This window comes from Procambarus clarkii, chromosome 42 (genome assembly GCF_040958095.1).
Source record: "Procambarus clarkii isolate CNS0578487 chromosome 42, FALCON_Pclarkii_2.0, whole genome shotgun sequence".
NCBI lineage: Eukaryota > Metazoa > Arthropoda > Malacostraca > Decapoda > Cambaridae > Procambarus > Procambarus clarkii.
Window position 1 is genome coordinate 5,664,566 of NC_091191.1, and position 27,568 is coordinate 5,692,133.

The 27,568-nt window shown below is 35.4% G+C and overlaps 1 protein-coding gene and 1 long non-coding RNA gene across 8 annotated transcripts in view; one reads left to right on the forward strand and one right to left on the reverse strand.

Moving 5' to 3' along the window:
* The window catches only part of LOC123770321 (WD repeat-containing protein 44), a 43,200-nt gene extending 24,995 nt beyond the window's left edge, over positions 1–18,205 (forward strand). For 4 of the 7 annotated variants that reach the window (XM_045762077.2, XM_045762076.2, XM_045762078.2 and 1 more), the window contains 12 exons: positions 4,986–5,087; positions 8,394–8,544; positions 8,831–8,900; positions 9,466–9,620; positions 10,221–10,391; positions 11,125–11,247; positions 11,867–11,998; positions 13,606–13,767; positions 13,891–14,006; positions 14,822–14,949; positions 15,355–15,532; positions 16,278–18,205. In XM_045762077.2, coding sequence (XP_045618033.2) covers positions 4,986–5,087; positions 8,394–8,544; positions 8,831–8,900; positions 9,466–9,620; positions 10,221–10,391; positions 11,125–11,247; positions 11,867–11,998; positions 13,606–13,767; positions 13,891–14,006; positions 14,822–14,949; positions 15,355–15,532; positions 16,278–16,377 — 1,588 coding nt within the window. In that variant the 3' untranslated portion in view covers positions 16,378–18,205. The remainder of the gene's footprint in view (positions 1–4,985; positions 5,088–8,393; positions 8,545–8,830; positions 8,901–9,465; positions 9,621–10,220; positions 10,392–11,124; positions 11,248–11,866; positions 11,999–13,605; positions 13,768–13,890; positions 14,007–14,821; positions 14,950–15,354; positions 15,533–16,277) is intronic. The other 3 variants (XM_069339856.1, XM_045762080.2, XM_045762079.2) reach the window with 3 other exon arrangements.
* Positions 18,206–24,239: 6,034 nt separating this feature from the next.
* Positions 24,240–26,962, reverse strand: LOC123770418 (uncharacterized). Its single transcript, XR_006774339.2, has 4 exons — positions 26,884–26,962; positions 26,269–26,318; positions 24,947–25,022; positions 24,240–24,456 (listed from the first exon to the last, which is right to left on the reverse strand). It is a non-coding gene; the product is annotated as an uncharacterized lncRNA (long non-coding RNA).
* Between the last annotated feature and the right edge of the window lie 606 nt (positions 26,963–27,568).

Below are 27,568 nucleotides of genomic sequence, written 5' to 3' on the forward strand. Positions count from 1 at the left end.
AATACACAGGAATTCAAAGAGCAACAGACCATTGAATCCATACAAGACTGTTTGTGTAATGGAAGTCTTGTAGTGGAGGAAACAATGTAAGTTGCGGATTTGAAGAAAAGTATTTGTTTAATTTGTTTAACATGCATTTACCGTATTACTGTCCTTGCCATTGCCTCTGGTAAGCTATTGTGTATGTTTACCACTCAAGTGAAGAAAAACAGGGTTTTATTTCATTAGAATCAAATAGTGCTTTTAATTTTAAAAGCATAATTGTGCATTACAGTATGTTGGATTGGATAATATTAAGTAATGGACAGCCATGATTGTTAAGGCCTAGTAAAATTATTTCAAATTATCATAAGTCATCTTTTGATCTTTGCCTTGAAAGGCTGAGTAAATTTTGTTTTTGTAAATGGATTTCATTCATGTTACTTTCATCCTGGGTATCATTTTCATTGCTTGATAGTAAACACCCTCAATTTGTCTACGTGTATTGATCCTCAAATATGGTAACCAAAGCTGATCACAATAATGTAGAATAGGGTGCACAAGTGAACTGGACAAAGTGAGGAGGACTTTCTCCGATCTTGACTCAAATATTTTACCAGAGAAGCTTTAAATATAATTAGCTTACATTATTTTCTTTACCCACATTTTTTTATTTTATTTAATTAACTATAATATCTGGTCATCATGTAAAACAGTAGCATGTTTTTCTTTTTTTGTTTCCAATATGCATTACTTTATGTATGTTACAGTGCTGTTTATCAAAACTTATCACTTATTAGTCCAATTTACTAAGTCAGCTTACCATCTTTGATACTCGGATGGTAGTGTAGTTATACTGCCTAGTTTAGTATCTTAACTGTTTTGGAAACATATATACAGTACTGTATAGCATACTTTCATATAATTTGGGGAACATTACTATTCACCAGCCCTTTGGCAGTTTACAAACATCTTGCCCCTATCTTTCAACCATGCTTTCCAAAATCATATTTAAATTAATAACAAATAAAAAAAGTGAAAAGTTACCCAGTAATATAAATGAATATTCAACACTTACTGAAGATTTTTCATATTTGGTAAATTAACATTGCATGCTATTTGCAAAATGTTCTGTCTTATGGTGAAGGGCAGACTCTTCTAACATTGCTTCACTTACTGTATTTAGTGACATTTAAGATCACATATCCCATCTTTAATTTCTGTTTGTTGTAGTCTATCAGCATCCTCTTAAAAAACATTTGTTTATTAGTTTTCCACCTTCAAGAGGCATTTTATGTTTTGTGATCACTGAATTGATGCAAAATGATACAACTGTTGCAGCATTTGATTTATTGATAGGTTTCATAAAGCTGTGTGGCTGACCTTGTAATATATGTATACAGTATTGTAATTTAAATAAAAATAATGATATCCATATTTTACTTTTCAAGGAAACTTTTTCATAATCTTTTATTTCATTCAACATTTGTCATCACTGCATATTTGAATTACAAATTATTCATGTGCACTTACCTTTCACCATGCTGAAGAACTTGTCTTCTCACGCACTATGAAACAAGCTTCAGTCTTTTAGAACTTGTTCCAACATTCATAATACATTAGCGTACCATAAAGTGGTACCTCCGTTTTCAAATTTAATCCGTTCCCCGAGACAGTTCGAAAACCGAAACGAATTTTCACATGAGAAATAATGTAAACTAAATTAATCCGTTCCACACCCCCAAAAATATTAACTTGAAAATACATTTTATAAATGCATTATTTATATTTGTACTCCAGTATGTACAAGAATATCTTACCTTTATTGAGGACTCTTGTTAGCATATGGAAGACAGTGAGGAAGAGAGGTGTTAGTGTTTGGAAGGGGAGTCTCCTTCCATCATAACAGCAGTGATGACATTTCTGGGTACTCTCTCTCTCTCACATTTTGTAGACATACCACTAGGACCTGGTTGTGGCTTACTGCTTGCTTGTCTTACTAAGAATCTGTCTATAGACACTTGTTTTTCCCTACATTCTAACACTTGTCTGTAGTGAGACATTACATTGTCTCACTATGAATCTCTTGTTTTTCCTCTGTCGTCATCTTCACAACTATTTTCTTAAGTTGAGCTTTACCAATGACTTCCTTGGAACCCATGGCATGATATATAATAAGAACTTTTATGTTCAGAAACCAATAAAGCACAAAAACAAGGAATTTCTTCACAAAGCATTCAAGTGCGGTTATCACTAGGAAGTAGACACTGGTAAACTGAAGCGCACCATGTGCTTGGTTGGCCCATGTGTGTATCAACAAATTCGAGCACCAAGGCAAACCTCGAGTACCGAGTCAAATTTTTCAAAGAAATTGAGCTCAAGAACTGAAAAATTCAAAATGGGCATTCAAACGCTGAGGTTTCACTGTACTGTATTCGTCTCTCTTATGTACTCAATTACATATAATTAACATTCAGTTTACGTATGCTTTCATTGTTGACTTAAATAAGGATAGGTCAACAAATGGCCTGCATTTCTGGACAAGATCTAGATTACTGCATCAAATATAGTAATCTTTTATATAAATATCGTATATAGGTTGAAAATGAGATACAAGATATTGTATTTTAGTAAAACAACTTCATTGTATTTGAAATAAATTAATAATAATAATAATATAATAATAATAATTTTATTTAGGTAAGGTACATACATAAAGAGATTTTACAAAGTTTGTTGGCTTTATAGATAGAGCTAGTACATACAATGCCTAAAGCCACTATTACGCAAAGCGTTTCGGGCAGAGGTTTAAGTTATAAGTTAAGTAATAATTAAGAGGTTAATTATTAAATAGTAATCTTCACTCCAGTTTGCAAAAGAATTTAAAGTGAGTAAAGTGGGATTATTTAACATTAAAAAAAAGAAAAAGATTCTAAAGTGGTGAAAGCAAAATCTGGATTGTTGGTTCAATATATTTAGTACTGTAATTTCCATCAAATTATGTTTTATTTTTATTAATCTTCCTATCTTTATCTATTTTATTTAATATTTTATTGTAAATATTATTCAATAAAGCATATACAGTATATATAATAAAAGTTTTACTATGTATGAGTACTGTACAGGACTATAAATTGTACAAACGAGTTCGTGATTTTTTCTCTAGGCATCCAGACCTACTATGAGGGCACACGGACCAATCGTGTTTCTCTCTTATGTGCGAGTCTGGTATGACCTTTTTGTTACTCAAGCATTTTCACTGGCTCTAGCATTAACCCAGTGAAAATTCTTGAATAACAATGAAAATGTTTGAGTAACTTCTTGGATATCATTATTTGCGAGTTGAAACCATGTTGTCTGGAAAATATATAGTGTATATGAAGCAAGAATATAAGAAGCTACCAGTCCATGGATAAGAAGACCAGGTTATTGAAGAAACGTAATTGTCTTAGAGTCAAGTGGCTGGTAGAGGAGTATGGCATTGGTAAAAGGGCCATTTCTAAGAAAAAAAAAAAAGAGTAAAGGAGACTGGTCATATAGTTTATAAACAAAACATTTATTGATAAATTACATGATCTGCCCGCTTTAGTTTTGTTTTTGTTAGAAACAGCACTAGCACCAATCCTATATCCTCTGCTTGCTGCTTGCATCCAAGGCAGTGGTGGAAAATAAGGTGACATTAAACAAAGAAAAATTAACATGAGGATTTGGAAGACATTAAACAATGAAAAATAAACATGAGTATTTGAAAGACAATGTTTACCAATGTGTATCATTGTAGTGTGGGGCTGGCTGTTGATTTTGGACATCTGCACTGCTCCACACATTATGGGGACTGTCTGGGAAACTTCATATCACTTTTGCTTCATGTATGAATTGGATTCATCAGCTGGGGTTTGGTAACACGTACGCTTAATAGATGGTTCTGATGATAGTTTGTCATCCATGGAAGAAATCTCTTCAGGTTCATGTGATCTCTAACTCCCACTTTCTCGCCTGCCTCCCACTAATGTCACCAAACCTTGACATACAGTAGTGACCATTACCCACATTCACTCATTGACACACCATAATACTTTATAATTTTATGAGACTAAGAGATTAGTCATCAGTGTTTAGATAGTGATTTCAAATTCAATGTAGCAGAACAAGAAATAAGCAAGGTCAAAAGTGGTTTTGTTGTTTGAGTGGTGACAAAGGCTCCTAAGGTCTATCAAAACTACCTTCCACACATTGTGGAAAGTGTGCACACTACACCCAAGGAAAAATACTTGCCTGATTTTTCCAAGATTTTTGCATGGAAATCTATCACTTTTAAAGATTTTTGTAAGCTGCACACAAATATGAGCTGTGTGCTCATATTTGTCACAGTGTAGATTGTGAAGATGAAATAAATACAGTAAAGTACAGTGTTTGAAGTAGTTTTTGTGTTGTTTCCATTTGTGTACCTATATGCATATTGCTACCAATGGATCTATTGAAATTCAGTAAAATCAATATTCTGATGTTCTAGCTAGTAATATTACTGCAATATTCAGTAGTTAATCACAGCCATATTTACAATGTAAAGTATGCTTCATATTCTTAAACAAAATCCTCTTTCCCATGAAATTGACTTTTCTTAATGGTGGTGCTGGCCACTGCTTTTGTTTGACATGTAGGATACTGTAGTATACCATTATAAGTTTTCATTATAAATTAAAAAATATCCATCCCAGACTATTAGAACTGATCATTTGTAGATATATATATAATATATATATATATATATATACAGTATATGTATTTTTAATTAAACCCACTTTGTTATCCTGTTTATTTAGTTCATCACATTTGTTATATTTGTTAGTGTTGTTATAGAAATTACAAACATACTTTGGTGTGGGCAGCAAAGCTAAACGTACTATAAGTGTTTTCTGATGATGATTATCTGCTGGTATTGTAGTTTAATGATAGAAATCTAGCTTTGTATTTTATCACTGCTTTAACTTTTGTGATGTCAACAGTAACTCCAATGTTGATGGGCAAGAATCAGATGAAGAGAGTGTTGTGGATGTAAACATCAAGAAGTTACCTGAAACAGATAGCTCGGCAGTTAAGAAGAAAACGTATGTAATTTTTCCCATTATATTAGTGTTTGTTTATCCTTCTCGTATAAGACATAAATAAGTCCTGCAAAAGGATATACTGTACATTACTGTATTTTTATCTTAATTAGAACTGTTCATTTAACTTTCCTAATTTAATTTATAAATGAGATTTGTCAAGACATTTGTAAGTTGATTGTTTGAAGAAGTGGTAGTAACTGTCCTTATAAGTCATTTTTGTCCTTTTTATGTATGAATGCAAGATTCTGGTGTGGCATGAATTTGAAGTGTGTTGTGGAAAGTTGGTCAGTAAATTATAAGATTAAGGAGAAGGTACTGAGATGGTTTGATAAACTAGTGGTGTGTGTGTTCAAGTGAATTTAAAGGTAGTAGGAGAGAAAGGCCAAGAACATGATGAAGGAATGTATGAGGAAGTGTAAATTGAATTGAACAGCACACAAAATATGATATGAAGCCATTTAGGTTACAGCAGTTTTAGAAAAGTAGTTTTTAAATAAATGATGTAGTATAGGAGAAGATGTAGTACAAAAGAATGATAACAAATGAAAAGGAAATTTTCAGAAATACTTCAATATGTAAAGAAGGGAATGGAATAAGGGGTGAATCAGTTGCCTGAGGGCATACTTAATTGCTAATATGCAGATGAAGCCCTGAATTTGCATGGTATTGAGGAACACAGATATTGTGTTACGTAGTAGGCACTCTTCTAGGTGTGCTTGTTGAATGTGGACCAAGATGAATTAGCATAGATAAACTGCTAGTCTAAAGGTGCACCACATTCTAGGTGGTGTGTCTTCTTGCACATACATACTACATTCTTATGTTTTACAAACATTTCAGATTTTAGTATTGCATCATTGAGCATCCCAAGCATTCTGGGCATTTTTATGTTTTGTATACGTGGCTGGAAAGTATAGGGAACATCAAATATTAATATTTAAATAGACATTTTATTAATAAAAGAGTAGAAAAAAGGGATTTTTTTTTGGGAGGGTTCTTAACACTTAATCCTGCCTTTATAAATACTGTACCTAAAGTTTGATTTGCATGGTTTTCTATTTACACTTTTCTTACAGGAACATAATCCCCATACAAATTGAGAGCTGCCTCTTATCTTTATATATGAACAAAGGTGAGCGTAGTGAGAGTAAGAGCTGTAGAGGTATTAGTCTACTAAGTGTAGTTTACAAAGTGTATGGCAGAATAATAATAATTAAGAGTGCGCAGGAAAATCACTGTTAAAAAAGAGATGCCATGTTAACAAGCAATCTAAATTCTGTTGAAGGGAGATCTGTGTTACATGAGCTATGTTCAAAGTGAATTTTATCCAGACAAGCTCCTGAATCTGCTGATGTAGAACTGATGATTTTGTGTACAGTATTTCCATAAAAAATTCTTTTGTAATTCTTTTCTACATGTGTAATTATCTAAGTGTAGTTACAGGATGAGAGCTACACTCGTGGTGTCCTGTCTTCCCAGTACTCTTTTTGTCATATAACGCTTTGAAACTACTGACGGTTTTGGCCTCCACCACCTTCTCACTTAACCTGTTTCAATCTGTTTGCAAAAGAAAGCTTTCTAATGATTTTTTGGCATCTTTGTTTTCTTAGCATTGTGTGTGTGTCAGTTTAAAGTACTGTATACATATTAAGTTGAAATAAAAAGTGATTTAAGCTTTTTTTTGGCCAGACCCCTTGGTTGCCCCATAAGCAAATGCTCAGGTCCACCTATGGACAGGACTAGATGCTGCCAAGCAAATTTTAACATTTCCTCCCAATAGTTTTAATTATATACCAACAAATTGACTTAATAGGTCTCTACAGAAGCATGTGTCAACAAATGTGAGGTTTCTAATATACTCCATGCTACTTTTTTGGCATATAGGGTTCTGCCATCTAGAGGCAAAATGGAGTTGTGGCCTGGTTGTACTATTGGTAATTAGCAGTGATGCTTGGTTATCCTTGTGTGGTTCAGTATCGTTTGGACGGGGGTGGGTTTTGATTTTAAATGGAATGTTTCTTGGAGTCATTTTGGGCTAGATTCAGAAAGCTTTAGTGTCTTCCTTCCCCATCTGTCATGTGACAGGATGTTTGTATGGTTCTACCCCCATAGTGAGGGGGAAATGTCAGCAGTTGCCTGGAAGAGTCTAGTCCTGTCCATGGTCAGACCAACTCAATTACATTAGCGAGCAATCAAGTAGCCAGCTGAGAAATGAACTTTTCATTTCACTCAAAGCCCTATGTTTTCCTCTATACTTTTTACAATTCTACTGTTATATTTTTCTTGTAATTCATAGACAATGTATATTACTATAAATTCATGTTGATAACAATCATAATGTAAAGTTATGATTGCAATGTCTTTATCAAAATATCTGTAATGTGATGTGCATATGTAGTCTATGTAAATCTATTAAAATGTTATGCATAATGTTTTACTAATACAGTACAAGTCTTGCCATTCTAATTGTAAGCTACAGTATTTAGCATGTCACAAGATTCACAAGAATTGTAACAGTTTCTATAAAGTTTCTGAATCTAATAATTGAGCCAGATAGCAGAGAAAGCACGAGGGAAAGATTATAATGAGTACATGGTATTTATGGACTTTGAGAAAGCATATAATAAAGTGAATATAGATGGTCTTGGAAGAGAGTTGAGCATGTACTGAGATGGTTGCTGATGTTGCTTGAACATTAAATAATGAAGAGAGCTATTGAAATGTACAAACCAATATTCATTTGTATTCTTAGGAGAATGGAAAGAGTAATGATAATATTTTGGAAATATACTGAGTACAAATGTCAGTGAATCTTGATAGTCTTGATGAGACTATCAAGATGATTTGGTCATATTGAATGAAAGGATGATGATGATAAAGTAAATAAGAGAATGTATTCAAAAGCATTTGAAGATGAGAGAAGGGCAATAAGAAGCTATAGAAACATGGATTAGTGCATGATGAAGCAGGGAGTGATGCTACATGAAGAGCGAATATTTGACAGTTTTTAAATGACAACTCACATGAAACGTCTTATACCTGGTTGAATGAAATGTGATGAGGCTGTCTCTACATGTTGCTGTAGTATATAGTGTGGAAGATATGTTGAAAGGGTGGATATGTTTGGACTTTCTTATTTTCCCTATTTCTGTTAGCTATACTATTTCTTCTTGAGTGATACTTCCCCCACCCCATGAAAGTGGCAAACAGAGTAGTGATGGTGATATTTAGTTGCTTTGAGTTAACAAAATATATAGACAAATGTTTGATAGTTCTTATATTTTATATTATATAATTTTCTTGCAGCTCACAGTTGAAGAAATTCTTAGGAAGAAAAATGGAATCTGCAGTGAACAAGGCACGTTCACTAGCTCATGAAGTCTCTCATAGACATCGAGAGGAGAAGGATGTATTTGAGGATGATGCACCTGCACATGACACCATGCATTATGTCAAGGTAAGAACAGTACAGTACACTGCAGTGTCAGTGTGGCCTAGTCTAGTGTCAGTGGTGGTCTGGCTAAGTGTCAGTTGATGAGTTACATTTTGACATTAAGAGCTTTGACAAAATTGTAGGTGGTGTACCACCCACATGGGGGGTATGTGGTTATAATAAATACCCATGTTGGATTAGGAGTTACCTGTGTTACTGTTACTTGAAGTAATGTACATAAAGCAAAGTAATTGTGTATTCCTTAACTTACTATTGCAATTTTAAGTAATGGCTTTTAATTTATTCACAGATTAAAACTGCCCACAGCCACAAAGGTCCACTTGAATTTGATAATCTCATGTACGTCCAGGAAATTGCAGGTATGGAATGATATACATAAAAAGAGTGCCAGTACCCTTGCTTTTGTGAATATTGTTGATAGTTCTATTATTAAGTATCCTCATGAATTTATGCAGTCTGGAAAAAGTAAGCTATAAAATTTTCAATAAATATACTGAAAAACCCACAAAAGAGGCATGCCCCACTGGTTGGGAACCACAGCCATAAGCATTTACAGGAATATATCAGTTTTATTTTTAATTATAGGCATGAAGAGCTAAGCCATGAATAACTGTTTGAGTGTGGAGGTGCTTGTTAATCTGCAGTGCCAAGTAAAGTGAAGGATATAATGGAATGGAAAAGTGGTATCTTTCTTTTTAAGATGTATGACCGTCTTTCACCATATTACTGCCATTTTTCCCATTCTGATACCTTAACCTTCTCTCCCCCACATGAAAGTGGGAAACAGTAAGGTTAATGATTAAAATAATAAATGATACATAAAGTAAGCAAGTAAACTCTATTCCACAGTACAGAAAGTTTTACTTTCATTCACAACTTGTTTACCTACCTCGGAATTTCATAATATTTTATGTTGTATTCCAGGGGAGCACACTGGACCAATCTGGTGCATGAAATTTAGTGGCTGTGGTCGCTTATTGGCGACAGCCGGGCAGGACCATGTGCTGAGGGTCTGGGTCCTCAAACAGGCCTTCAACTACTTCCTTGATATACGCACTAAATGTAATGCCGACATTAAGGTAAGACATTAAAAGATACTTCTGTGCAAGATGCTTATTTTGATCTAAACGTGATTATAATACCACTATGTTTTCTGAACAGGACCACCACCACTACTGACAAGTTTGTCAGCTCTCTTTATTTTTGTATTCCATCTCCTTATTTCTCATTGTATGTTAAAAATACACTACCACAACAACTTGCTATGTATGCATTTATCCTGTATAAGGGCTTGCCCGTCATGTGATGATTATCTTCACACACACATCGTTTACTCTTTCCACACTACAATATCTCACCACTAAGTGAACTATTTTGCTTGCTGCTTGACTACTATGGATGTGATCTTATCTAACTCTGCCCAAGTTATGTAATTTATTGAAAAGTCTTATTTTGATTTTATTCTTGCAAGTGTACTATGTAAATTACTGAAGTAATTTGTTTTGTAAACCTATATATATCATTGTTTTATTTTCTTCTCTGTTCATACCTTTGTATTTTGATTCTTGGTCTTAGGCATGAAAGGTGTTGCAATAAGTAAATTTTTATTCATAAAATTTTTAACAAAATTTTTATTTTTATTTTTATTGACTCCAAATACTTTGTTTTCTTTTCTTCAGGTATCTCCAACACCGTCTCAAGAGTCACTGGTGTCCCAGCACTCGGGACAATCAGGAGAAGACCCAGGTTCCCTTGATCCAAATGATGATGGTAGTGCACCCTTTATGCCCAAGCCATTTTGTGTTTACACTGGTCATTCAGCAGATATGCTTGATATATCTTGGTCTAAGGTAGGTATTAATATTACACAAAATAAAACCTACCCTGTGGCTGCGTGAAGCTCTGGCCCGTTCTCTTTCCGTACTTTTTCTTAACATTCTGAAACCGATTCTTCTCAACCCCTCGTCATCCCCAAGTGTTTTCTATGTTAAAGTCAAATACCAAAGACCCTACCGTACTAAATTATAAAGCAATAATTGATTGATGAATCACCATATTAAGTCTTAGAATTCTATGTTGTAGTATTTTTTTATTACAAACTATTGTACCAAGTTTATTTAATTTATTGATAACTGTAAAATATTTTTGGTTATGGTTAATGAAACTTATATTGGTCATGTTCATATGGATAATCTTTTGCCCATGAAATACTGTAGTCCTATGTTTCGATAAGCATTGATTGACAATTTGGTTTACTGGTATATAGTGTGTACAGTACTGTATAAGATAATTTAATATTTTTCAATAAATCTCTATAGTATACAGTACCTACTACATTTTCTGCATGGTATATGTATTTCTTTTGAGAGATTGTTAATAAAATGACATGAGTTCTTGCTGATCATCATGAGCCTCTCACCACTTTGATTGGATAAGACAGAAATTGAAAAAGTCCTTATCCCAGGTGGTAAGTGAAATAATTCACTGCCTATTGTGTCTTGGGGGGCTACCTAGGCAGAATCCAGCATGTGTGTTTCATTACATTCAATGCTGATTTTTTTTTTTTTTTTTATTTTATTTCAGAATTATTTTTTATTAACTTCATCTATGGACAAGACAGTACGATTGTGGCACATCAGTCGAAAGGAATGCCTCTGTATATTCCAGCACATGGACTTCGTCACAGCTATTGCTTTTCACCCAAAAGTAAGTGAACTATTTTCTTTTTAATTCATTAGGTTAGAATTTATCTTGCCATTACGTAATTTAACTAATAAATCTTTACTCTAATGTTGGTAATATATTATTTAGTTTAGTTGCCTATGAAAGTTTTAGATAAATAGTGTTTGCTCTAGTTGATATTTCTTCATTTGGACCATGTTATCATTTCGGTACCATTTAGTAATTTTGATGCCGAACACCATCTTTGAAACACAGATACAACTTATTAGAGAAAAAAAAAAACTAAATAAATATAGCGGGAAACATTAAAAATAAATCACTAAAGTTATTCCCATGCGGCAACTCCTAATTTTTACCCCAAAAATGCAGCTTCTCCAGGCAACTGTGGCTAAACTACAAGAGATAGAGACTTTGTACTTGGATTATTGTGCTTCCTGGGTGCTAATTAACAATACCAAAAGAACAAATACTGTTTTTGGAACAATTTATTTTTGGCGCACCACAAGAATGTCATTATGAAAGGTGTGCAGTGCAGGGGTTAATGATAGTTCAATCAAATGTTGGCCGCTTGCTATACAGTATCACAAGTGCTGATCATCAGTATTTGTTCATATTTATTATTTGTAGATATTATTCTGAACAGGATGATCGATATTTCATCTCTGGGGCACTGGATGGAAAACTACGATTATGGAGCATTCCCGACAAGAGGGTAGTGTTGTGGAATGAAGTTGGAGGACAGCCGAATCTTATTACTGCAGCTAATTTCTGCCAGGTAAGTGAACATTTCAAAGACATATAATATTCACCCAAGTTCTCTGACCTTCAAAAAAGTTCCCAGGGAACCCAGGAAATACTACCATTTGTTGATGGCAGTAGCAAATACCTCCCAGTGTGATAACACCAAAATGCCATTTATACTTCATTCAAGCATTTACACTCACTTTTTAAATAAAAACAAAAAATTATATATTTAATATACCTTATTTTGTAAGTTATAACATGTGTACAAGATGGATATATATACTGTATATATTTTATACTGAAGTGGTTTCTAGCATGAATAAACAAAGCAGTAGATAAATTAAAAAAACAAAGTACAGTATATACTATTTTTCAACATAAATAGTCTGTTAGAACTGGCCAGATATCTAATGCTTTGTTTAATCATTTGTCGATTTTTTTTTTTTCAGACAAATGATTAAAGATTCATCTTCTTTTACTAATTGTAGGAGCATTTTGAATAGAAATATTATTGAATCTGCTTTAACCGTGCAACTGGGCAAAGCAACCAGGGTAGTTTCATCGGTGGTGTACACAGCAACCAGGGCCCGCTTTTAGGTCAAGCCCTAGAATTAAAACTCTTGCGGGTACATGAGGCTCACATTCACTTCCTCACGTCTACATAAACAAATGCCATCTTGGAAAAAATCGTGGGCAGCCTTCCTGGGTGTGAGATCCTCATCATTGAGAAGGCAACCGCTAGTAGTATATGCTGCAGCATCTCTCACCACTGCTGTGTAAGCTCTCAGCAACACTTAATAATGACAAAATAAATAAATAACAGCATGCTCTAACTCAAAAAAAATCAGACAAGCATGGGTGAGAGAGCAGTTTTAAGCAAAATACAAAATAGCCATACAATACTGGTGAAAGAGACTATCGAATGCACCCAGGCGTGCACACCCACCACTAGTATCTCAGCCCAGTACAAAGTTCAAGAAACTGTAAAACCAAGAAGCAATCTCAAAGATAGAATGACCACAGATAAGGCATGAACCAGACCAGCCTAGAGAAGATAACTACAATGCCATCAGTTAAAAATAAAATTATATGCAAATGACTGTGTATTCATGCACCCAGACGCATCATCTTAATAGTATCAGCCCATTGCTTGTGAAACAACAGTTTACAAAGATTAACAGAAGTCATTTACTATAACTAAATAACAAGGTATTTCCCCAGGAATAGTAGTTTGTCAGGAAATTATTGAGAGATGGGCAGCTCCTTGCCAGTCTAGTGATGATTTGGGATTAGCAGCCAAATGGGCTAATTAGCAATTATCAAAGTGACACTTGTCTGTCTCTTTGAGGCTGAATATCACTTGGAGGGGTTTTGAGTGTAGTTGACTGAACATTCTGAAAAGCGTTCCTGGCCAGAAAAGTCTTCACCAGTGTGTCTCTTATTTCTTGACCCAGTATGACCCAGTGGGAATGTTTGCCCCTACACACTGCAGGTATTTTTAAGCTCAGACAGTATTTAGTCTTGTCCAGAGGAACCTATGGAAGCAATCAAATCACACTCGGTAAGGAACCTCTTCAACTGCACTTAAAGCCTTATTTATTATGTATAGTACAGTACTTTAAATTTGTCTTATTTCAGAATGGAAAATTTACAGTAGTTGGAACATATGATGGCAGATGTATCTTCTATGAAACTGAGCAGCTGAAATACTACACACAAATCTATGTGAGGTCCACAAGAGGAAAAAATGCTAAAGGTCGAAAAATTACTGGCATTGAACCCCTCCCTGGCGAAGACAAGGTAGATACAAGCTGCTGCTTACAAGTTATTCTGATTGAACTCTTAATTATGTAAACATTAATAATACTTTATCATTATTGCATGATTTTAATTGCCATTTTAAGTATATGATCAATTTTTCAGGTTTTAATTACAAGTAACGACAGCAGAATACGTCTATATGATCTGAGAGATTTGAACCTTTCTTGCAAGTATAAGGGCTACTCAAACATGTCTAGTCAAATAAGGGCAGGTTTCAGGTATGTAAAGAAAAACTTTCTATAATACAGCAATACTGAACATCTATCATATACTGTATAGCATTTCCTTCCAAGTGCCATATAGTTGTAATGGCTTGGTGCTTTCTCCTGATAGTTCCCCCTGTATAGCATTTTTAATTGTCCAATTAGTTGTTATCCAATACTGTTAGCTTTAGCAAGGAATAAATCATAAGACTTACTGCAATATGAAGATTGGTGTGACATTGATAAGTGTATAACGTAGTTGAATGCTTTCTTTCCAAAGCTATTTGAAATTTTCATCTTTCTCATTCTCTTGTTTGTACTTTCCCCCTATTCATGCTCTAATATTTCCCCGTCTAATGAAATGACAATATCCTTTTAATTTACTTTTATGCCTAGCCTATTGTACTTAGTTTTGGGCAGTGCCTTTCAAACTGCAAGTAAGTCAGGTAGTACTTCTGATTGAGATAAGAGTGCTTTGAACACATCATCATTCAGTTTGTAGAATATGTGCCTTGGAAGTCCATGGATGTAGGTCCGATCTCATCATACAGCCTCAGTATTTTCTTGAAGTACTTTGATGATTTGGATGCGTAGAGAGAGTGGATGATTAAGTAAAAGAGTACAGTAAATATTGGGTAAGATGGAAGGGAAGGAAGATCAATATCAAGAACCAGGTAAAATAATAGTACTATAGTATGTGGTCAAAAGAGGTATCAAGATAGACTGAATGGGGTTAGTAAGCTAGGAATGCTGTATTGTGGAATTTAGGGTACTGGATTCAGAGTGATTATTCTTTCATTTGTGCTGAAAATTTATTTTTAATTCTTCAGCCATGATGGAAAATACATCGTTGCAGGGAGTGAGAATCAGTGTATATATATTTGGAAAACCCATCATGATTACTCAAAGTTCTCCTCAGCAAGAAGAGACAGAAATTTATATTGGGAAGGAGTGAAAGGTATGTACAGTATGGACTATATGTACAGTATTTAGTTTATTCCTTTGTCATAAATATCATATTTAGTAAGCTTGAGTAGAAATGTAGTTTTGAAAATATGTATACTTTTATAAGGAGAGCCCCTCCGGCTTCCCGAGCTTACCGGGCTGATATGTATGTATTAGACCATGGCATCAGTCAATTCGATTGGAGTTCTTGCCTACTGGGGATGACGAGCCAGAACCTGGTAATTGTCTTGGTTTTAGTGTTTCCTTATATGCATTAGATATTCAGTAGATTGATATTGTTAAGTGAATTAATTTTACTTTGATAATTTTTCTATGGGGAGCCCCTGTCGGCACTCACCCAGAAAATGACATTTCATTACATTCAACACTGGTTTTAGCCTACCATTCTCTATCCCAGCTCACAGTGCTGTTGTCACGTGTGCAGTGTTCGCTCCTCACCCTGAGCTGGTCTTTAGCTTTATTGAGCAGCAGCAAGAGATTCTCAACAGATCTGGTGAACACCAACAACAGCAACAACAACAAGAACAACAACAAAAGCCAAGCCAAAACAAAGATAGTGGTACAACTAATAAAGGGTAAGTCTACAGCTTGAAGTTGATTCCAAAAGTTACTGATAAAATCCTAATATTTTATGTATTGCTTACTGTAAAGAACATGCATGTGAGCTTTGCTGACAAGCACGAATGCCTTGAAAAATTACTGTAACAAAAGGATTACAGGAAGCAGAGAGAGAAATACAAGAGTAGATAAAATAGAGTTGTAGATGGAAGGAATAATTTAAATGAGAGGGTAGTGAATGCTAAAGCCATCGGAAGCTTCAAAATATGAAATGACAAAGGTTTTGGGGAAACAAAACTCTATGAGTATACTGTAGCTCTCATTCTGTAACCACATCGTCTTATATTTGCCTAACCTACTCCTGAAGCAATTTAGTGATCATGCGTCTGTTATGTTCCTAGCAACATGTATCAGAAATCAACAACCTTATTCCCTAACTAGTTTTTACCAAAGTCTTTCCTGTATCTTATCCAGTTTGCATACATTGTTTCAGGTTCTATTTTGTGTTCCACTTAGTTGGAAAGTTGGTTGACCTACCAAATCACAAACAGATCTATTAAGATTCTTCACAGACTTTATTCTTTTCTTCAGAGTAACAAGTATGAAGTTCATCATTTAACTCTGAAATAAAACTAAAATTTTTATGAGTTTTTCTTCTACACCAAAGTGAAGACTGTCATGGGATGTAAGCCTATGTGTTCATTTTATAACATGCTTTTAAAGGACACATACAAATTATTATTAAGATTCTTTCTTTTTCAGATATGCACTTGTGTCTGCAGATTTTAACGGGTGCATTAAAGTTTTCTTAAAGAAGGAGAAACCAAAGCATTCCTCACTGCCAGCATCAGCTATGGTGTAGAAATAATACATTGTGAGCTTTGCATTGTATTATTTTTTATACGAATTAAATAAATAATATTTTATTCGTCTAATCCTGAAGTCACATGTGACTTGATGGATAACAGCCTAATGTAGGGTAAAGTGCATATGTAATGCATCGTTCACCCTGTGAATTGCTGTGAGTGCATAAAAAGGGAGTTCATAACCTAATACAGTGTAGCCTTGCCATAACGCAGGTGATGGAAGCTAAGAAGATACACTTCGTTATTGTACTCTTGTGGTATTAAAGAAAGAATCTTCATATATGTTATATCACAGCTGAGATTATAACTGGTACCAACAGCCATTCCTTGCATGTGAAACAAAATTAGCTCTTCTCCTATACTGTACTGAACAATTAAAATATTATTATTATTATTATTGCTCATCTTTTTGTCTTGCTGTATCTAAATGTCCTGTATAACGAGCATATACTTCTGAAAAATTTAAATACAATTTTAGAAATCTAATCCAAGCAAATGTTGCACTGAACTGTTGTGTGATGCCTTTATTTATATAGAACTGCTTTCTAAATTTTCAGACAGTGGTTGTGAATGATAATCTATAAATGCCTTTCAATCTGACGATAGATTTTCCACTCAATTTATAGTGCAGCATAAACATTGCTTTAGAGTGAAAGGAGATATAAGCTGCAAGGCCTCTTTGAATATTGCTTTAGGCATTGCATGGCCTCTGTGAGTGAAATGAGACATTCCTACAAGGCATCTGTTTATACCCCATGAAAGCCTAATACAGGAAGAGAACTCGCACACAAAGTAAAACTCCCGTCATGTCTGCTTGAGTGTTAGTGTGCAATGAATGCGAGTTAAAAGGGGTTTAATCCCTTACAATTTTTTTTAGAAGCAAAGTTAGTTTAGTTATTCTTTTATGTGATTACATAATTTGTAATATTGGAAATGTACTCCATTTAACAGTGCAAAACCATATAATGTAAGTTGTCACTATAAATGTCACAACAGTACATAATTTTTTTAGAATCATCAGAGTGCCTTTCACATGTTATGTACATAATCACGGATAATTAGATCATATAATTAGTGCATATAGTTTTCTTATTAACTCTTATGGTTTTAAACACTAGAAAACTTGCCAGCAAATACAAAATAATCACTATAATTACTGCCCTTAAATGCTATTACATATTTGCTCTGATGCTCTGGTAACCCATGCAGCAACAATACCCATGTCAGGCTTAGCTATTATGCTCTGATGCTCTGGTTACCCATGTAGAAACAACACCCATTGCAGGCCTATCTACAAATCTAAATGTTAAATTTTATTTTGGAGCCATAAAAATACACTGCCACTACAGTATGTATGATATTTCAGTAAGTTGTAGGGCGTTATAATGAGGCTACACTGTTTACGGAGGGTGTGATCTGATTCTGTACGTTTGGAATAAACGTTTTAATACATCCATGTCCATGAACAAAATACAACTTTGGGTGGCAAGTGATGCCAATAAAACTTGACATTTACACTCATGTTACTTACAAGACTTGTTATACTGTATAGTTATTCAAATATATTTTTTTGTTACTGTATAAGTTGAGTATTCTGTATTTAATGTTGTATTATAATTTAATTGAAATTGTATTTAAATATTCAAAATTATTAGATAAATTATTTGATGTACAACTTACGTTGATGTAAGCCATGTGTGTAATTCATTACCTAACAAACAAGAAAGTTTTGATAAACTACTGATGCTCCCTACCACTGTATATGCTGATGTTTATAGTCATCTACCACCACATATCAATACTCAAACATTTTATTATTGTAAAGTTGAGTATTTCTTAACCCATTAATTATATTATATAGTATATATATATATACAGTAATTGGACTGGTGTGACTATCTGTCTAAGCAATTATTCTAAATTCTAAAAATAAATAGGAAATTATTATAATGTGTATCTTTGTTTAGCTCACAGATACCCTTAATGGGTACAAATATTTGAACATTTCAGTAGATGATCCATTTGTTGAATGATTATGGGTACACCTGATGAACAGTTGAGGTTGGCTTATGAAGCTCCTCTGACTTAAAGAGAGGAGTGAGGCAAAATCAGGCCTGCCTCAAACCTTGTGAACACATTTAAGCTATACAGACTACTGTTTATTATCGAGAAGCAAAGAGAAAGGTCAAAACTGCAAGATTTCCATCCTTCCATGGATTATGCTTAATCAGCATGTACACCATGAGTTAACCCTCGGCCCCCCTACCTTCTCTAGTTCATACCCTTATGCCCTGCTTTTCCTTACTAATAGTTCACAAATTTTTAGTCAGTTGATTTTTTAAATGCTCCTACAATACCTTGTGTTACCCAACTTCCACGTCTCACTGCAGTCTTGTTCAGTGTTTTAAGTCTCTGAGACCATGCCCTGCCAGGTCTTGTTTACAGAGTTATCAGTATGCTGACTTTATTCTGGGGTGGGTTTCATTGCTCTGTGCCGAACTTTTTTTTCACTGAATGATATTGACCCGTGTTGTGTATTCCAGGTAGGGGCATATATGAGATTTGTGCAGATGAATGACCACTTTTTATCCTAGAAGTCAAAGGCTTGTTTGATTATATGTAGTGTTTAATTGGGTTTTTTAAAGGCAGCTACTTGCTGGCCAGGTTTCAATGCTTTGTTGATTTTCACATCAAGGTGGTTCTTTTTTCAAATTATTTGCAATATTTTGCCTATGTTTCCATATGTTTGCAGTTTTTGACTAATCATTTGTGTACCATCATATTCAAGTCACAATTGTAAGGTGCAGGGTTTGATTCCCATGAGAGAACCAAAATATTTGAGTTCGATTTAAATTCATTTGACGACTCCATTCTAGCATGTAGATAGGTACCTAGGAGTTATGCAATTATTGGGGATTACATCCTGGGAAGGCCAGTAGTTAGCTTAGGAGAACTTTGATAAGCCTAACAGGTTTCCGGTCCATGACGAGAAAGTAAATGCATTTTGGAATTTTATGTATGTCTCACTGACTGTGGATCCTTGGCTTATATAGTTAGTTACTCTCCAGAAAAAATTTGTTAGACAGGATTTCTTTTTCAAATTTTGTATATTGTGATGTTCTTAATGGTATAAATGGTATTTTTAATAATACTTGAATGGTAATTTTTGTGTTTCTTAGCGTGATATGTGTGATATGGCTATCTTCTTTTAACTTGTCATCCTCTTCTGCACTAAGCATCCTGGTTAGGCGTTGGTATGTCATCAAGGGTTTTCCAGTGTGAACACTGATGTATTGAACAAACACTGAAGTATTTGTTCAGGGTGTCAGAATATTTCATCAGTAATAACTTAGTTATTTTCAGTTTTCAGGCACACTACTGTGGCATGCCATTTCTAGTAGGTACTGAGAAATGTCACATCATCATCCAGGCAGGTATTGGTATGCTTACAATAATATCAAGCCAGATATTGGAGAACATGAGAGCATTGCCACACATGTACAGGGAATCATCAGGACATTACCCAGCAGGTACTAGGAAAAGTCACAATGCCAGGTATTGGATACCATTTTAGCAGTATTCAGCAAGGATTGGATAGCAACAAACAGTTCGAAATAGGCACCAGGAAATGTCTTTATATTATATTAGCCATGTTCTTGAAAATGTCATGACATTATCCAGCAATGATGGGACAGAAGAATGTCCCAAGATCATCTCCTAGGTATTGGGAAACATCACAACATTATCCTGCCAGTTAATGGAGATCATTATGACACTATCCAGCAGGTACAATGCTGGAATGTCAAAAATTTTGTTTTAGCAGGAGTTTTAGTTTAGTTCATTTATTATGCACCCCATACCCATCTTGTGGGCGGTAGTGGAAAGGGTTACAGTGGCACATAATGGGCTCGGGGACTGAACCCCACAATTTAGCTGAGCTAGTTACAAAATTCAGCATAAGTCGTCACATCAACAATGGGTTCGAGGAAATGTCATATCTGCCAGGTACTGGGGAATGTCATATTATCCAAAAGGTGCTAGGGAATACCATAATGCCAATGCCAAGACACTCCAACAACAACTGAAGTTATCCAGTAAGTACAGTACAGGGGTACATAACTATTCTGCCACAAGATAGACTTTTTGACAATTGAGATTATCCAGTACATTCAGTAGTAGGAAATATCACTACACCATAAAGAAACTGAAGATTCCTCAACAAATGATATCTATCAGGTATTAGGAGATGTCACTATACTGCCAAGGGATTATGGTTTCCTTGATAAAAAATAATGACTTCCACAATTTCCATTAAAAGCATACAGTTTGTGACCTGACACGAGGTATTCTGAAGAGGCTGCCTGGAAACAAAGCCGAAAATATAAATACAAATTTGGAGTCCCCTTTACAAGAATATCTAAAATCAGTATGTGTAATAGTTGTAGTGGTAATTACAGCTGTTACATGATAAAGAATAAAAAGTATTGATAACAAAGTACATTGTTAATTGGTCCAAGTTTGACATATGAGAGAAACAGCCATGCAAGAAATGCTGTAGTTGTCCAATTTGAGTACATTATATATAGAAGGAAAGCCTTAATTTGGACCAGGGATTGATATCATGTATCAACTGGTCACAAACCAAATGCCCACAAAATAAAATAGGTACTCTGTAAAAGTTATTTTACAATTTTGTTATTTTAATAATTTTGAAACAATTATAATTATCATTGGTAAATTGGCATAGTACTTTACTTGCAAGGCACTAGTCACCTAACCAGAATGTCTTGTAAAGGTCTGAAGTAATTACAGACAGGCTGGATAATAATTCACCCGGCCTCAGGCTGCCACTAGGAAAACTTTTCTCATCTCTACTTAGGACTGCTTGTACTCTGGGGAAATGGTTTCTTAGCAAAGCTTCTTTACAGACACCAGCTGCTGCTGTATTGCCTTCACTGCTAGGCCTCCAACATCACACATCTGATTCCAGTCACAATCTTAGTCTTTCCACCTAAAAAATAACTAACTTGTGTCACTGTTCTCTTTACATACCCAAGTGTACGAGTGTCCTCATAAACTTGCTACTGTATAATGTCATGTAATCTGGCCAAGTGCACTTGTACCATTTGTAAATTTGTTGCTGCTAATTCTCTAGCTCTCACAAACCTATTTGTAAAGCCTATTATGAACATTCCTTAACAGGTTAATCCATTTCCATCTCCAATTAGTTACACCATAAGGATACCTCCAGAATTCTGCACTAACATGAGTTGGAATGTGAAGAAACCTATACAGTGCAATAATAGCCATTATGGAACGTGTTCAAGATTTCAGAGATTTAGTGTGTAAAATGAGGTTAACCTCTACTTGATGCAGATTCTGGCCATTCTCAAACAGATCAAAGGTAAATATACTACCCTGGATTGATTTTATTACCCGTGATAACATGACCCATGAGAAGAATTGCAGTAATTTCAGAGTTATTACTGTGGTATTGATTTTGCTGATAGAGTAATCATAGTTTATGGGATTATGTAAAGGAACCTAACTACCATTACTTTAATTCCAACCACCACCACCATCATAATCTTTTTATTTACCCTTTCAGCACCATACACACTTCCTATCTTCATCATACCATTACACCCATTATTCACATCACTGCGCCACTGCTATTGCCATTACCACCACCACCATTAATATTACAAGTATGATCCCATCAGTACCACCACTGCTATTATCACCATCAGTACAAACATTATTATAATTATCCCCCTCTCACTATAATCATACACTCAATATTGCCAATAACACAATTATACATATACCACCCCACCAAAAGCAGTGGTAACACATTCATCCCACACTTTTGCTTGGGACGATTATCTGGACCCCCATGCCATAACTTTCCCCCCCCCCTTTTTACCCAGCAGTAACTGGGTACCTGGTGCTTAATCAATTAGTGGGTAATGTTCCAGGGGAAAGTAATGGGCAAGGATTATGATTTACGGGAATGAAAAGCTCTCAGCATGCTAACAGGAGTGAAACGTCATCTGCTTCTGTGCCCACCTGTGGGAAAAAAAAAAAACTTGCCTGCTTGCTTGAAATTCACGCCGTCCTGCCTGGGTCATTATTTCAGGAAACAGCCCATTTGGAAACCATTTACAGAATTTTATTTTCAAACTCATTCCTACCGGAATTACCTTATAGGCAACAATATGATTTTACCATGTTATTTACTTTGTCCTTAAGAAAAAGTTTGCTGAATATATCTAACATCGTATTGAATCAAGTTTCGATACTAAATTAAGAAAATATAACATGGTTACTACTGAAACCGAACATTGTCCCTAAAGCAAAAATAATAAATTTTGTATGTTATAATGTGGGTTATATTGAGAGACTATCTGTGCTTTCTCAAATGTATTTTCAAGCGTATTGCAATTATTATTGTTTTAGATTGTTACTGTTGAACGTGTTGCAAAGTGTGGATATGTAGCACACACAACAGGTACTGTGCTTCGCGGACACACACCTACCACACCCCCCCTTTTTCCCCCCGTGGACCAGCACCCACGTGGCACTGCGCCCCATCCCCCCCCCCTCCGTGGGCCAGCACCCACGTGGCACTGCGCCCCATCTCCCCCTCCGTGGACCAGAACCCACGTGGCACTGCACCCCATCCCCCCCAACTCCGTGGACCAGAACCCACGTGGCACTGCGCCCCATCCCCCCTCCCTCTGTGGACCAGAATCCACGTGGCACTGCGCCCCATCTTCACCCCCCCCCTCCGGTGGAGCGAGGAACACCTACTATGAAAGTCGTGAGCAGTTTGGCCACCAAGTATATTGTCAGGTATTACGTACATATGGAGCCTTCGAGTTTAGCATCACTGGGATAACTAATGTAGCGAATACGTCTATATGGGTAACGTTAGTATTTGATTACGCTAAACACGTTATAAATAAATATAAGTAAGTAGGTTATCGATTGGCAAGGCGGACATTGCAACGGGTCGAGCCGTAGTGGGATATTGTTGAATGGTGGTAATGGTAGAGATGGCGGCGCGAGGCGAGGCGGCTAGCTGCTGCTATTTTGAGGCCCCATTTATTCCTGTCCACTTGGCCCTGCATCTCCAGGCTGCGCTCGGCTTGGTCACTGGGAAACCGACTTGTTGGGAACATTTGGGAAGATGTAGCAGAGGCAAGTAAAGTTGCAAATTATCATTTGTAGACACTCGAGACCGTGTATTTATGCAATTTGTGCACATGGGTTTATTTGGAACGCTCTTAGGACGTCAACCAAGTTCATTTATTATGCACCCTAGAATTTTTTTTACATCAAATTTGGTATAAATGTGTTTAGGATAGGTTTATAGTGTTATACAAGATAGTGAAGTGTTGGTTGTGGAGGGAAGAGCGAGTCGTCGGGAAGCTAGGCGACAGCAAAGCAAGTCTCACCCGACCTCTTATGTTGTGGTAAAATATGGCACGAAATTATATAACCAGGACCAAGTGAGGCAAAGGTCTTGCATATAGCTCAAGTGACGTATTTGCCGTCACCTTGTCCATAAACATTCACAAGCCACAAAACTTGTACAAGAATCTGCTAACTAATAAATCTACGCGTTTGAAACTATAGCGAACCACTGATGATAGTACAATGATTATAAAGTTAGATACTACAGGAAGGTTAAAGCACTGAACTGCCACTAGTTAAAACAGGATTTTGTTTTATTAACACATTTAGGTACAACTGCATTTGTGTTACTTCCCTGTACCGAATGAAGTAGAATACAGCTTGTCAAACCAAGCTACGTGATAAAAAATCCTCATCACACAGGATTACTCATACAAAGCTTTGTGATAAGTAGTCTGCCCTTGCAGGTAAACTTAAAACGGGAGAAGTCAATTCTTTGCAATACGTTTTGTCTGGCTAGAGAGAATATAGGAGGCTAACTACCTGCAGGCAGGCCGTGTGAAGATTAATATACATAATGGTATCACTAAGTTTATATAACTAAAAACCAAATTTTTATTCTAACAGTTACTTCTGTAGCTTTGTGGCACCAGATGCTGGAAAGAAAAGAACAATTTAGACAACATGGCTAAAAAAAAAAATCTTATAGCCTAGCTCTTTGCCGTCAATACAACTGCTACTTTTTTTCCTAGCCATTTGAACTAACTTAAGAGTTATGCAAGTCTAGACCTTTTAATGGAATTTGTACTTTTCCGTGGCAGTTTAACATTGACAAACTAGTACAAAAGAATACTACACTAATTATGAATTAGATTAGAATGAAGATCTGCGATGCTAGTTAACATTTACCTACAAGATTTAAGACAACTATTAAGCTTTGTCTAGTTATGGCCAACCTAGACATGCTGCCGATACTATAAATTTTTAGTTTAGAAATTAAAAAACTGCAAATTCATGTTTAACAATCTTTTATATACTGTATATGAGCAAAATTTCGTGGTCATTGCTATGCGACCCACGTCTAATGTAAAGAATGGTACGGCATTTCTATTATATACTATATCAGGGCCACAAAAATGTGCTGACCTGCTTTGTCTTCGGTGGGTTTCTGAGGTCCTTCCGATTTCTTGCCGGGTCTCTTTGCCAAGAAAGCCTTTTCTTCCTTAAAGGTAACGAAGGAAGAAAAATTAAGAGGAAAGTACCCATATTTTACCAACTTCTTGGTATCAGATACGAAAAAAAGATATTTAAATTATGAAATACTACCATTGCAATGGCAGATGGTGCAATGCTCGGTGCATGGGGGGAAGTGGGTGGAGAGGAGTAAGTCCAAGGTGAACACTAGACTGAAGTTAAATGCTAAACTTGCATAGTTAGCATTTTGTACACATTTGGAGTCCTTAATAAAGACATTTAACTTTGGTACCGATTTAACAAGCGTGCAAGAAGAATTGTACCCTAGTAATAAAAGTATGTACGCACCAAACTTCGCAAAGTCAGTTTGTGATAAATTAACTATATTAACACGGAAAAAAAAAACTGCGTACTAAATTATTAAGTGCCATTATGAAATTTGGCTTTTTTATATAAAGCTGTAACAAACTAGAGGAATAAAAATTAGTTAGGGTCTAATATCACTTGGGGCTATAAGTGTTTGTCAACACTTCAGTTTAAGAAGTACTTTTGGTGTAGAAGAACTATATACTATGTATTTAAAGGGTTGTGATAAGAGGTACTATATTTTAGTGAAGCGTTTAGTCTCTAAAGCAAGAGGCTTTTAAGTCAAAAGCCTAGAGGCTTTCAAGCGTACCTTGCGTTACCGCTCTAGGTAAAATTCATGCGCAATCTAGTTGCCTCAAGAATGTGGCTTTCCATATACACAATACATCTTTAAGATCAGTCATTTTCGGTAGCTAAATACGTGTAGGCCCTTTGGTTTAAACACAGATTTAAAAAAAAAAAAAAAAAAAAAAAAAAAGAAGTCCTAGTTTTGACCCACCTATGCTCTAGTGTTTAGAGTATAGATTCTTTATCCGTTTGAAATAAAAGACTAGAATGTCTATGAAGACAATATACAAGGTAGTTAATATCCAAACCTACTTTGTAAACAGAGTCCAACCTAAATCTGAACTTTATCGTTATGCCCGAAACGCCTTTCGTAATATGCCCGAAACGCTTTGCGTAATAGTGGCTTTAGGCATTGTATGTACTAGCTATACCTATAAGTCAAACAATCCTTGTAAATATTGTATGTATGTACCTTACCTAAATAAAATTGTATTGTATTAATAAAATAAACATAGTGGCATGTTTCAAGATCAAAGGTCAAAATGTCTTCACGATGTGCAAGTTTAAGAAGGCTTCAATAAGCAAATACAAGCAGATTCAGCAGGAAAGATTTTACTTACCTCTAAGACGACGCTATCTTTCCTGGTCAGGGTAGATGCAGACTTTCCACCTGTAATATTTAAATTGCGAGAGGATCAAGACTAGAAAATAAATATGGACTTAAAAAGCTTTGCTTTTACGCCATTACCTAAATATTATGAAACCAAGTTTCATTATGAAATGGTTGCCCATTCACGCGCACTTCATACAAGAGGTCCCTAAAAAAAAAAAAAAAAAAAAAAAAAAAAAAACCCAACAGGAAAAACTTTTCCTCGTCATCACAGGTGCGACCACAGTAGTATCAACAACCGGGTGCTTTCTTACCATTGGTTAACTAGAGGATGTTAGTCAAGTGGTTAATTGTCCAGACAGGAATTTTTCAAATCTCCTAAGCATTACTTTGTCACGTTTACCTTAAATTACTCAATTCTCGGGATCTACCTCTACGGGTCACGTGCCTCAAATTAAGTCTACTAATACTTATTGATCCCGCCTCCACCTTCCCTGATAAAGGAAGAAAAAAAAAACCTGGAGGCAGCAAGATTAAGCCACGATATCAAAAACTTGCAATTCACTAGACAAAAATTAAATGATTAACACTCAACATAGACACCAAACTTATAACAAGAGCTTACGTCCCCGAGAAGACATTTTGAGTGATTTATACAACGATGGCTGGCAGTAGACTAACCAAACTCACCAAAGGTCACACGAGGTTGATTCTTTGGGGGTCAGGGGTTACGGAAATATTTTTATTTCAATATCCATTATTATTATTGCAGCAGTATTTATAAGCCCGTAAAAACTTCTTACTATTTATGTTATAAATATTAAAACAACAATTACAAGCTTTTCTTTTTCTAACAATGTTAAAAACTAAATTAAGTGTTCACTTTGTATACATCAACCAACCCGTCCTCGACTCAAGTCCATTACATCTAGCGGTCGACCCCACAGACGCATTCATAAATTTTTACATTCAAAACAGGAATTTTCTCATATATAAATTAATATTATAATATATTAGCATATTGTGCAGATATAGGCATAAGTTAGGTTAGGTGTTTAGATTCTGTTGGCGATTATTTGTATTTGTAGTACGTGGGTGAAGCATTTACAGCGTTGTGGTTCGAAGAAAATTCGTCAGTGAAGCACTTGTTCCAGAAGTGTTCGAACGAATTCAGTTGAGTCGTGTGTAAACCATTCATACACGGGGTTTGGCGGGTGCTGGAATCACTTTTGGGTCTTTGTTTGGAAGACGGGCTGCATCAACACATCGACAAGCAACTCGATCCAGGGGCCATGATTCATGAAACAGTT